At 39.9% G+C, this 12571-nt stretch overlaps 1 protein-coding gene across 1 annotated transcript in view; it reads right to left on the bottom strand.

The window, feature by feature from the left end:
* PLEKHA5 (pleckstrin homology domain containing A5) overlaps positions 1-12571 on the bottom strand; it is a 183152-nt gene that overhangs the window by 25379 nt on the left and 145202 nt on the right. Inside the window, exons 13-15 of the mRNA XM_086610591.1 lie at positions 12013-12132; positions 11286-11339; positions 2636-2716 (exon numbers count right to left, since the gene is read on the bottom strand). Coding sequence (XP_086466717.1) covers positions 2636-2716; positions 11286-11339; positions 12013-12132 — 255 coding nt within the window. The remainder of the gene's footprint in view (positions 1-2635; positions 2717-11285; positions 11340-12012; positions 12133-12571) is intronic.

Consider the following 12571-nt stretch of genomic DNA (forward strand, 5'->3'; position numbering starts at 1 on the left):
GTTGCACTCAGATATTAGGTTTTCTCCCTTTAGGGAACTCACACACTTTAGAGGAACTGAGGATAATTCTACTTTTTAAAATAAGTATATACTGCTTTAGAAAACAAGATTAACACTCCTCACCTAGTATTAAGAAGAAATAAAAAAACGCAAGGCAGAAATGGGCCCAGGCTATAAAAAGCCTCTGTTTTTCTTGTCTGTACATATGGAATCATTGCCCTGGCTTCTTCTTACAACTTTACAGTCCAGTCTCTAGAACAGACTGATGGAAGTCAAAGTGAATAAAATTACTGTGAAGATGTAACAAATCACAAACAAAAATGTCTTATATAAGACATGTAACACATTTGGAACAGATGCATTTTAGGTATTTTACTGAAGAACTGTTAATCATTACGAACAAATAGGAAGCAAGACACCTTATTTTTAATTAAATACAAGCTTTTCTTGCTTTTCTTTGCTTAACTGTAAATGAGTTCAGTCATAAAGCTGAACTGAATAAACTGAAGCAAAGAAAGATCTTTTTCTCTACCCGCAGGAATGGTTACGGTCGTCAGAAACTAGTTTGTCATGGTGACAACACAAGAGGTTTCAGTTGCTTACACAGAGGCTTCTCCCAATTGTCTACACTTCTTTGAAACTGTAGTGGGAAAGATAACTGGTAAAACCAATTTATTTCATTTGAATAAAAAATTCTATGTTGTTTAAACTGTAAATAAGTTGACAGAATTTTAAACAGGTTAGTTTTGCATTACAGAAGTTTAGAAGACTACTTAGGCAGTAAACTTTTGAGTGTATTTTTATGCTTTCCTGGAAGACAGTTAATGTAGTATTTCTTAAGGGACACTTCATCCATGAAAGCAGAAGGTCTTGCTATTCTCCAGTTTATGCAACGCTCGGGTTCTTCTGCACAAGCCTGCCAAGATGTCGCAAACACTCTGACCCGAAGAGACCACATCTCTAGTGACAAAAGGTTCTTCAGTCTTCACGACAGGTTAGATTCACTGTTTCTTTGACAAGAATGTCAAAAAAGGTGCTTATTCAGTGTCAAATATGAAGCAGCAGGTATGTCTACGAGGTGAGGACAGTGCTGTGTAGCGATAACTTAGCTGTCAGCACAGCTTCATCCAGATAGCACTCTCAAATTTCCTGGTATTCCTAAATAAGGGGGCTGACTAGCCCAGGCACAGCTACACCTCAAATGTGTCTATATTAATATTAGAAGCTGAGCTGGTTCACCCTGACACACCCAAAGCACCTCTGTTCATGATATGTAGTTGACTTATTTGTCTTACATAGGCTATTACAGAAAATTGATTTGCTTTAAATAAAGTCATAACAGCTAAGCTTCTTAAAAAAAACTCAACAGAAATCAATTTCATTTAGGGCTTGAGGGCACCTTATTTCTCCCATTCCTTTCTCAAGTAGTTTCCTCAGGTTCCATGTTAAAGCTCCCATTTTGCACACAGAAGCACAAATTGGATGATCCCGAAATCACAAGTCACTCACAACCCAACTTCCTTCGGAAAGCTGACATTTTTCTTGCAACTTTTCTGGATCACAAACTTATCTACAATGTAGAGTTGACTTCCAAAAAATGAAATGTGAAATTAAGCTGCAGCTTAAATTTAACTTTTAGAAACATGGCATTAATGACTAATAATTGACTGTTTCACCTGGCAGAACACCTTCTTTTCTCCAAACTATGTAACCTTTATTTATCACTTTGGCTCACAAGGGCATAAGTGCAAGCATAAGGGAACTGGTCAGGTACTCCCTTGCGACTGGCAGCCAGAATTACAAACCTCATTTGCTGAAAAATATCATAGTCATTTAAGCAAGAACATCATCTTTATTGCAGATGAGGCTAGAAACTTCTTAAATGTTCCTTATGTGATATGAGCTATTCAGTTAAGCCTTGGTATCCCGAAGACACGGCAGTGCCAACAGTTGTGTATTGGCCATGCTCATAAGTTCATGCAGGTCTTAACTCACAGACAATATTTCCATTCACATTTCTGATTCTTCTTCCATCTTTCCATTTACAAACGTCACTAAATACTCTGCAAGTGTGCATGGTTAAGTCTGCTGTGACTTTATGAACGGATACTGCCTTTTGGATTTACAGTCCCCAGATCAAAGTGATTTTGATCCTTCCTTTCGTCAGTGGCTAAAGGCTCGGTAGGTGCAAACAAAAACTTGTAAATCCACTTCCTAGAACGAAACAAAATTGCCAGAAATGACCAGGTAGACACCACTCACATGCTTTTGTAGTGGTCAAAAGAAAGAAGCACCTTTGGACACTAATTGCGGAGAATCATGCTAAGACAAATGTTGGAAGCTTATTGGAAGTTTTATGAATTTACTAGACACCTGCATAAACCAGCAACTAATTAAATCATCTAGACAGAAAAAGTTATTCAAGAGTGTACATTTAATACTGAACAACAAAAACGCAGCAGAAGCCATGCTAACGATATTGCAGCATTTTATAAAGCATGGATGACTTGTGGTTTTCCAAAGCAAAGAAGAGAAACACCGATGTTATGAATAAATCTGAGGAACAACCAAAACTGTCACTAAGGAAAATTTTCGCAGATGATAAAGCAATTTCATTCACTATCCAAGACCTTACTTGCTGGTACAGTTGCGGTCTTAGCGCCGAGTTCTCAATCATAGTGTGAACCATGGTGATTAAAGGTTCATTCTCTTTCATCTATTTCAAATCAGGAGGAGCATACAGCAAACATCAGTTTACAGCATGGCTAGATTTGAAAGACGACACTGTAAAATATAGCCTCTACTTTAATTTTTTCTAATAACGCAGTAGATTACATTTTACCCCATGCTTTTTATATATTCCATTACTCAGTAATATCAACATCTGAAAAGTTTAATAATATCAAACAAATGTATCAAAACCACATAAATTCTCAAAACCACTGTAATATTTATTCACCAACACTTTCCCTTTTTAAAAATAAAAATGCTTAAAATAAGGCCAGCTTTGCACCATATTGAAATGAAAAATATTATTGGATTATGCAACAGGAACACTGCAACCTTTACCAGAAAACCTTTTAAATTATAGATTTAATAACTCAACGGACATTAAAAAGATATAAGCATTCACAGCCTCTGAATACTGAAGGTTTAGACTTATGTTCATGTGTCACAAAATGCCTTCACAGACTGCTTTGATTTTTATACTTTTTATACTTAGGAACTTTTTATACTTAGGAATCTTTGCTTATTGTATTTATCTACCCCCATAAACGCGTGTGAAACCAGTTCGGAACTGGTCGTTTTCTATAGTGATTAGTATTTATTGATATGTGTGCAAATGTCAAAACCAGACAATTTGGTTATTACAGTAAAAATTGCATACATTTAGGATTTTGGAAAAGCATGCAACATAAAAAACAGTATGGGATTTTTGGTTCTAAAAAGGAGACTTTCCTATCAGTGAGGGAAAAATTACGAAAACAGATAGTTTTCCTCTCCAAAAGAAATTGAAAAGTCACTTAAAGTACAACCCCTCTCCTATTTTTGTTGGAAGCTTTAGCACTCCCTGTTTCAAGTATGGTTCCACAGGAAGGAAGTGTGCGTATGAATATTTATGATCTTTTGCTCTGTCTTTATGTGTATATATGCACACACCACGAATTTGCATGGCAAGGTTTTGTTTCACAGATTGAAACATAATGGAAAGCCTGAGGTTTTGATGCCTTTTGGAATTTCTTGCCCCTAATTATTTAGGAAAAGTCTATCTTGCACATTTGGAGAAGTATTTTTTTTTCTCCTTATGAGAAATACATTTCTGTTGTTACAGATAGAGGACCTTTTTGTTGTTGTTGTTGTTTTTTATACATAGTAAAATCTGATCAGCTGATAAGTGAATCACTTAATAAAGAGCACCTTATCTTAAGAGGGCAAGGTTATGATGCTTTGTTTGTTCAAGGCAGGAAAAAAAAAACAACCAAGCAATCCCTCCCTTTGCTCCATCATCTACAGTATAAATAAACAGAAAACCAGAACTAACACAAGAAGTTGTTCTCCCTTCACGTTAAAATTTTGTCCAGAGAGTGGGTGCACTGAGTGATACCAAAAGATATCGTAATAGTAAGATCAACAATAAAGTCCAAAGCCAAGCAATCAAACTACAGCCAACTGGAATATCTGTAAAGGAAAAATTGCTCTGAGGCTGAAATATTTTATTAGGAGTATACTAGTTTGGATGCATTTTTATTAAGAGGATTTCAACAGCTTCAGGCTCTTTGGCTAATTCTGTTTTACAATGTTTCAAATTTTTCATTTCTGACCAACAACAGACAACGCCAGAATTAATTTCTGTGGAACTGTTCAAAGATTGTTTTCATTCAGATTAGAAAAGAAGCAAAGTAGATTTGCTCAAAAGATGTTCTGAAGTAATGTTTTGTCCTCCATCCAGCTCCAAATTTGATTTATAGGACTTCTTGCAATATTTTTACTACCATTGGTGCTTAATCATGCTTATCTAACACTGTTTGCAAAGGCCAGTTATTTCCAGAGAAGCTCCTGTTCCTTAAGCCCTTATGGAACAAAGATCAAAACTCAGATAATTGGTAAAATGCCAACCAAAGAGCCTTTATAGCAGTCAAACACAGCAAGTTTTTCCCCTTTAGAAGAGAATGTTTCCAAAATACTGACATTTAGCTACTGAGAAGCTCTTGAGGGAGTAGGTATCTGTCACAAACCTTCCATTAACTAAAGCTCACGCACACACAAGGCAACACACACTGAAGAGCTGGCAACGTAAACCAGAGTTACGTGAGACACAACGGCAAGCCCCACGCTCTAAAAAGGTGAAGAGGATATCTATATTGTGTTCTTAAAGCATGAAGCTACTTCCAAACGGAACGTGGACACTATTCACATTGAATGAATAGCTCAAAGAAAAACATTTACTCGTTTATAACAGAAATAAGCCTTGATTTTCTCTCACTTCAGAAAAAAAAAAATTATTTTTGTACAGTAAACGACATCTTTTAGATCCTATGCATAATACTAATAGTATTATACTCATAGAGTGTCTCCAGTTAAAGAAGTCACAAAAATGGGAAGTAAGATTTTCTTAAGAAACTGAAGCGTGAACTGCCTGATGCCACACAGCAACACAGCAGTAAAACCAAATAAAATCCAGCAGTCCTGGCTTTATCACTTTCTACTTCTAGTAAATAACTCTTTCTCCCTAGAAGTGATGCTTCACCTTTGCTGTAGTTTACTGACATAGTATATAAAAGCATTTTCCAGTTGGAAACAACAAAAAAAAACCCACCTCCTTGACATACGATCTATGATGTTTATGAGCCAGCACCCAAGTGGGTATTTCATGTTTTAAACTGTAAAGCCAAGCTATTGACAATTTTTCTCTTCCTTCCTTTTCCTAAATTATCTCCCGTGTTTGCTAACACCCTACACAGACAACATTTCAGTGTGTGCTGTTCTGGTGGCAGCGATCAGCTGGAACAGCGGCTCCCCACCGGGACAGCCGACCTCGCTGATGAGATAAGACCATACCTTATGGGTGACAAAAGGCTGAGCTCAGATTGCAGCTTTATCCATTTTCTCTCAAGCTTCCTGACAGTAAAACCAGAGGCAATAGGACCTGACCAAGATTTTCTCCGACGTTTCCTCTGCTCTTTAATCTTCTGTTCAAAAAAAGAAGGAAAAAGCACTTTTCCTTCCTGCCTTCTTTGCACAGCAATGCTGCCTCAAGCACAGTCTTTTTTTCACCCTACAGAGCCCCGGTCCTTGAGCCTCCCTTCTTCCTCTGGGGGGGGGGAAAGGGAAAAAAAGAGGATCAGAAAGAACAACAGTGGTGGTTGGGTCGGCTCACTCTACCTTTTGTGGATAACCTCAAAAATATGAGTAAAAGTAGTATCCTGTGTGTTGCTAATATAGGATATAGAATTCTAGGCTGAAACACAAGATACCAGGTGTAACACAGGATTATCTGCCAGATCTATTCAAACCCCCTTGTGCACTATTCTAGCCTGCCTTAACTTACTACTTTTTCCCAGAACCACCTTCACCATCTCAGAAAGAGAGTGGTGAAAAGGAGAAAACAGAAGCAAAACACCAAGACAGAACGGATGTTGGCTGTGGGACCTTCCCCTCTTTATTTGCAACTTCTTGTTCAAGTTCTGTTTATTTTTATGCAGCCTTTGAAAACTGAAAGAAACTAAAAATGAAAGTACCAGCAGAAGTACATGATCATCTAAACTATTTACATAAAGAGCCATTTCAAAAAACAGGGGAAAAAAAGAAAAAAAGACTAAATGAAATTTAGCAGAGCTTGTACGTGACAAACCAACCCGAGATATGCTGAGATGAATATGACAACACACATGGAGAGTTTTACATAGCTTGAGCTTGGGCTCAGTAGAAAAGAGTTTTTCAGCCCCAAAAAAGTTCTACTATCAACATAAAACTCAGAAGCGTACTAAAAGAGTGGCTTGCTGGAATTCTCTGTAGTAACAGGAAGATTCAAGTGGGACCTCCTGCCATGGCTTTATTTACAAAGGAGAAAACAAAGCGTGTTTATCTTTTATTTGAAAAAAATTATGTTCCTACTTTTCGTTACTGTTATTGTAATTACTGGGTAAGAATATATTAAGCAGACTGCTGGCTCGGATTCAGTAATATACAATAAGTGATCCCTTCAAATTTGATAATGCAGAAGACTGAGATTATACGTGCCCTCGTAACGTGTCCCACATTGTCAAACAAATCATCATTGCCTAGGGTTGCCAGCTATGTCCAAAGAACTACTTCTGAAAAGGCAGATGAGTCTCTCCTGCCTCTCTATGACCCTGAAGCCAGCAGAGTGGTCCACAACCTGCCATCCAGAGGGACCTGGACAGGCTGAAAAGGTGGCCTGTGAGAACCTCATGAAGTTCAACAAGGCCAAGTGCAAGGTCCTGCAGGCGGGTCGAGGCAATCCCAAGCACAAGTACAGGCTGGGTGGAGAATGGATGGAGAGCAGCCCTGAGGAAAAGGACTTGGGAGTGCTGGTGGATGAGAAGCTCAACATGAGCCGGCAATGTGCGCTGGCAGCCCAGAAAGCAAATCGTATCCTGGGCTGGATCAAAAGAAGCGTGGCCAGCAGGTCGAGGGAAGTGATTCTGCCCCTCTACTCTGCTCTTGTGAGATCCCACCTGGAATACTGTGCTCAGCTCTGGAGTCCCCAACACAAGGAGGACATGGAGCTACTGGAACGAGTCCAGAGGAGGCCACAAAGATGATCCGAGGGCTGGAGCACCTCCGCTATGACGACAGGCTGAGAGAGTTGGGGCTGTTCAGACTGGAGAAGAGAAGGGTCCTGGGTGATCTTATTGCAGCTTTCCAGTATCTAAAGGGGGCCTACAGGAAAGCTGGAGAGGGACTTTTTACAAGTGCGTGTAGTGATAGGACAAGGGGCAATGGCTTTAACTGAAAGAGGGGAGATTTAGATTAGATATAAGGAAGAAATTTTTCACTTAGAGGGTGGTGAGGCACTGGAACAGGTTGCCCAGAGAAGTTGTAGATGCCCCATCCCTGGAAGTGTTCAAGGCCAGGTTGGATGAGGCTTTGGGCAACCTGGTGTAGTGGAGGGTGTCCCTGCCCATGGCAGGGGTGTTGTAACTAGATGATCTTTGAGGTCCCTTCCAACCCAAACTATTCTATGATTCTATAACCTCACTTTAAAAAAACAAGATGCTGGACAATCATTTTTTTGGCCATAAGACATCAAAGAAATCATACGGCTGGATATATGTGTGTCAGACTCTATGATCTTTTTTCCCCTATCTCTGGACTACAACAACAACAAAAATTCTGAAAGTATAATACAAAACTATCAAAAAGCTTAACATAAGAATTTCTAAGCATCTCAAAAGGAAAAAACACGACAAAAAAAACAAAACATGATTTAGAAAAGGCTATGGGATATTCTTGAGTCTTGATAACAAAGCCACCTAACCAGCAGACAACAACTTACTGCAACAACACAAAAGTTACTCTCCCTACACATGAACTTTAGTCTGCCAGAAAATTCACCTGTGCAACTTCGGTACAAACTTACTAATTATCGTTACTTATGGAACTGAATTCTTTGTGACCAAAAAGGTGGGAGTTAAACATAACAGGACTGGAGTTCCACCACAGGCTCTAGGCAAAGCAGGTTTTGACACTATTTTCAGAGATTAAATACAAGCGGAAATACCTAATTTAAGCACACTGCACATCTAAAATACAAAGAGGGCCGGTGATTATGCAAGCTGGTTACGGATGCGGATAACGAGGAGGCCAGGCCTCAATTAGACTAAAAGAAACTTTTGATTTTTTTTCTTCCCAACATAAAGGAAAACCGATAATGGACAAAGTAATAAAAATATATAAATGAGATACCATCTCTAGAAGCAGTGTTACTTAAAGTAAAAAGGCTCTCGGGGGGTGTCATGGTTTGATGTGGAGGGGGGGGTGGTTCTGGTGGCAGGAGAGGGGTTTTGCTCCCTACGACCTCCCCGGTTTTGGAACCGGGTTAGGCTTAGTTCTGGCCACCAGATCAGACTGCCATCCCCCTCGGGGTTGAGCCAATAGGGCACCTCTGCGAATTGCCCTATTTAAGTCAGGACAAAGGAACCGGAAAAGGTGCTTTGCCCAGGATCGAGCAGAGAAGGGAGGAGGGCACTGCCCCCGCTCCCTGGCTCCCGGCCGGGCAGCTGCCTGCGTCGGGCCGGCGCCGCCCACGGAGGGTGGTGGTGGCGGAGCCAGCTGGGGAACTCGGGGGCACCCCACTCCCGGGGTGCCCACTGGGCTGAGTTCACCTGGAGAGGACTGAGATCTGAGAGAAACAGCCGCATCGACACCAGGTCAGTGAGGATGGAGCGGGAGGAGGTGTGCCGGAGCCGTTTCCCCTGCGGCTGATGGTGAGATAGCAGGCGGCCCCCCTGCAACCAGGACGGCCTCGGTGGAGCAGAGACCCACTCGCAGCCCGTGGGGAGAAGATGCCTGAGCCTGAGGATGGTCGTGTTGGGGTGCACGGCAAGGCAGAGAGGCATCTGGAGTCTGCGTGACGACCCACGCCGGAGCAAGTGGCTACAGCTCCCTAAGTACCCGAGACTGTGGTAAAGCCCACACCGGAGCAATCTGTGGGGAAGGATTGTTTCCAGTGGGCTGGACTCATGCTGGAGAAGTTTGTGGATTTTTCCTCGTGGGTAGGGGATCCATTGGAGCAGGGGAAAAGGGTGTAAGGACTCCTTCTCCTTTAAGAAAGAAGCAGCAGTAACAGCACGGAATGAACTGACCTGCACCCCCCAGTCCCTGCCCCCTGTGCTGCTGGGGGGAGGAGGTAGAGCCGGGAGGAAAAGGAAAGGGGGGGGGAAGGTGTCGGTTTTAAGATCTGGTTTTGTTTCTTTCTGTCCTCTCGAGTAATCGGTTTTTTGTTTCCCTTTGTCCTTCTAAGTAATCATTAATAAACTGTTTTGCTTTGAGAAAAGCCCTGTCTGTTTTGCCCAGGACCATGGTTGGTGGGTGCTCCCTCTGTTCTTGTCTCAACCCTCAGTCCCTTTGGGTTTTTTTTCTCTCCTCTCTGCTTTACTGGAGAAGGAGAGACTGTGTGAGTTTTAGTTGCTGGATCAGCCTAAAACCACGACAGGGGGATTTATTTCATACAGGTAGGTGGCAGCAGGGGAAAAAAAGAGAAACTGATCAGAAACTGGGACAAGGATTCCAACTGCTCTTCCATGGTTTTGTGATTAAGGTAATATATTTTAGACTTGATAGTGATTTCTTACTGTAAGGAGTGCAGTGATTTCTTGCATCTCTGGTAGGGGTAAATATGGCACATTTACAAGGTTTAGACACTTCCCTAAATTCATGTTAATCACATCACATTAAATTTGTAAATTTTATCTGACTCAAGTAAAAAGAAAATCCGTTTTACCACTTTGCATGTTATACCTAGGCAATTCTCTCCATTTAATCCTGTCTGTTATACCCACAAGCTTGGCTGCTCAAGCAAGAGCATGGTACTCATACAGGCAGTTATCCTTTCTTGGCAATGAATCACATTGTTGAAGATAGATAGAACTATTCCCTTATTCCAAAACATTATAAACTGGAAATATTTGAGTTGGGTGAAATATTTTGGCCTAATTTAGCAAGTAGTTTTTCCCCTACTGTTTTGGACCTCCTGCAGCCCCTTAAGACAACACAGAGATGTTCCGGAACGCATTGCCATCTAACTGAATTGGTCACAATTCACACCTTGTTTCCAAGAGGTAATAGGAAAATAAATTCCCTTGGTTCCCTGGGTGAACCAAGACTCTGTGTGTGTATGTGTGTGTGTGGTTTTTGATACCTCACTGAAATCCTATTACAGGAACATGTAGGACATAAAAGTTCTAGAAACGGTTGGTTTTAAGTGTAAGGCTGAAAAATTTAATTAGAAGAAAAAGAGAAAGCTGTAGCAATTTTTATATTTTTAAGTGACGGACATCTAGTTGCTAATATTTCTCCTAAGCACTTGTGACTGTCTTCTGTAAGTGCTAGCAAAAACTTTCCGTTTAAAACCTTCTCGCACTCAACTTGTACAGACATCCCATTTTTTCATGCAACAAAGTCATAAAATGAGGTATGTGATAGCACAGTTCTTCACTTGGCAATCAGTTACATTAGAGAAGATGGAATAGCACCCTCACTTCATAAGCTATCAGAAATGGTAAAGAAGTAAAATCTTATTTCTTATGTAAATCTTTAAGAAATAACTGAGTAAAAAGAGAAAAAGTAATGAGACATGCTATGATTTGTTCAAAACATTTTTTCACGTTTGACCTCTCTTTCATTTAATGGCCTGTGGAAAACATCTAACACTTCTTAATTCGGAAAACTGAAATTGTCAAAAGTACTAATTGTCTATAAATTCCATGTGTGTCATATGAGCTTGGATATATATATTACGACTTGATTAAAGATGGCAAAATACTACAGTTATTGTTATTATAAGAAGGAAACAAAGAACAGAAAAATTAATTAGTGAGTGGTTATTGAATTCTGACAAATTTTAAATTGAGGCTTTTTTTTCATTATATGTCAAATTTGTAATCAATTAAAGTATTCTGTGCTACTTAAAAAGGGCATGTATTAAATATCCAACTTCATAAAAAGCACTGAGAATCCTTCTCCCCAAATATTTCCAGCTTGACAGGAGTAGGCAAAAAGCATTAAGAAATGTAAACACACGAGAAAATTGCAAATCCCACCTGATGATCCACATATATGGCATTCCTTTGAAGGTGATGTGAAAGAATCTCATTCTAGCAGGCAGCAGTCAGGGGGAAAAAGGAAAGGGACAGAAGGTGCAGAATGCATGACAAGAGCTTTAAAAGATGTAAAGTAGACAGTTTACTTTCTATTTTACGCAGAAATATAATGCTGTTTTTTTTTGGTGAACTGTTAACAAGTTTTGATCCCAAAACAAGTGATGAAAGTTTGCCACAAATCAGACTACGAACTACTACATTACATTTTAGTTTTATGTATAAAATACAGTAAGCTCATGTAAATGTCTATATGCAGAGAACTATAAACCCTTTGATAAATCTGTGTTTTAAACACGTCCTGATTTTTGTACACAGATTACAAATAAGATTGTACCTGATACGAGGCAGCATAAACAATACATTAACCTCATGATCCATCACTACTAATTTTGTTTATAACACCAATAGGCTAAAAACCATTAACTTTAAACTTGACTCAAATGTATTTTAAAATATTCCTATGTAATTTTGACTCGGCTAACTTCAAAAAGCGATGGGTAGAACCTCAAAGGGTTAATAGCAGAACACCACATACACAAAGAATCAATGTTACTCCATGCTACTCCCGCAGCAGGCAGGACGTTTTGCACTAATGGCACAAGGCAAACTTTGATTAACGAGCGAGTTAGTGAGAAGGGCACATGACACACATTGCTTTATAGCTGACCTTCGGGCTGCTGGCCTCGAGTTTTAGCTGCATGAGCTGTGCTAGTGTGTGCTCCCGGATACTACTCAGTTCGGCTTGCTGCCGTCTCAGCTTTATTAGCAGCAGCGTGAGCTCCTCTGGCTGAAGGAGTGCAGCGTGAGAAGCCAAAGAGTAGAGAAAAAGGTTAATTTGTACCCTCAACAACACGTAATTCAAATAAGGGTTCTTAGTATTTTTCTTACAAAAACTTTCCATAGCGATGCAACAAGAGATACACAATTTTTCCCCAACTGACCACTTTGAAATATATAATGAAGGGTTAAGTTTTAACTACTCAAAATGCCACCACACTGTAACATTCTGTATAAAGGACAAAAGTGAGGATATCGCAGGGGAAAGTCTACAGCCCCCAAACTTTTTCTGGCATGCATATCAAATTGATGACACTGACTGAAGCGAAGGGGGAGATAATTCAGCCCTTAGGATATGATTATCTGTACATGGACAGTCCTTTGAGCTTGGTGAAAGAATAAAAAAACTTAAAAACAAAAAAAGCCCCAAACTTCAAAAATAAAAAAGA

The sequence above is a fragment of the Tauraco erythrolophus genome, chromosome 4 (assembly GCF_009769465.1).
Source record: "Tauraco erythrolophus isolate bTauEry1 chromosome 4, bTauEry1.pri, whole genome shotgun sequence".
In the NCBI taxonomy this organism is placed as follows: Eukaryota; Metazoa; Chordata; class Aves; order Musophagiformes; family Musophagidae; genus Tauraco; species Tauraco erythrolophus.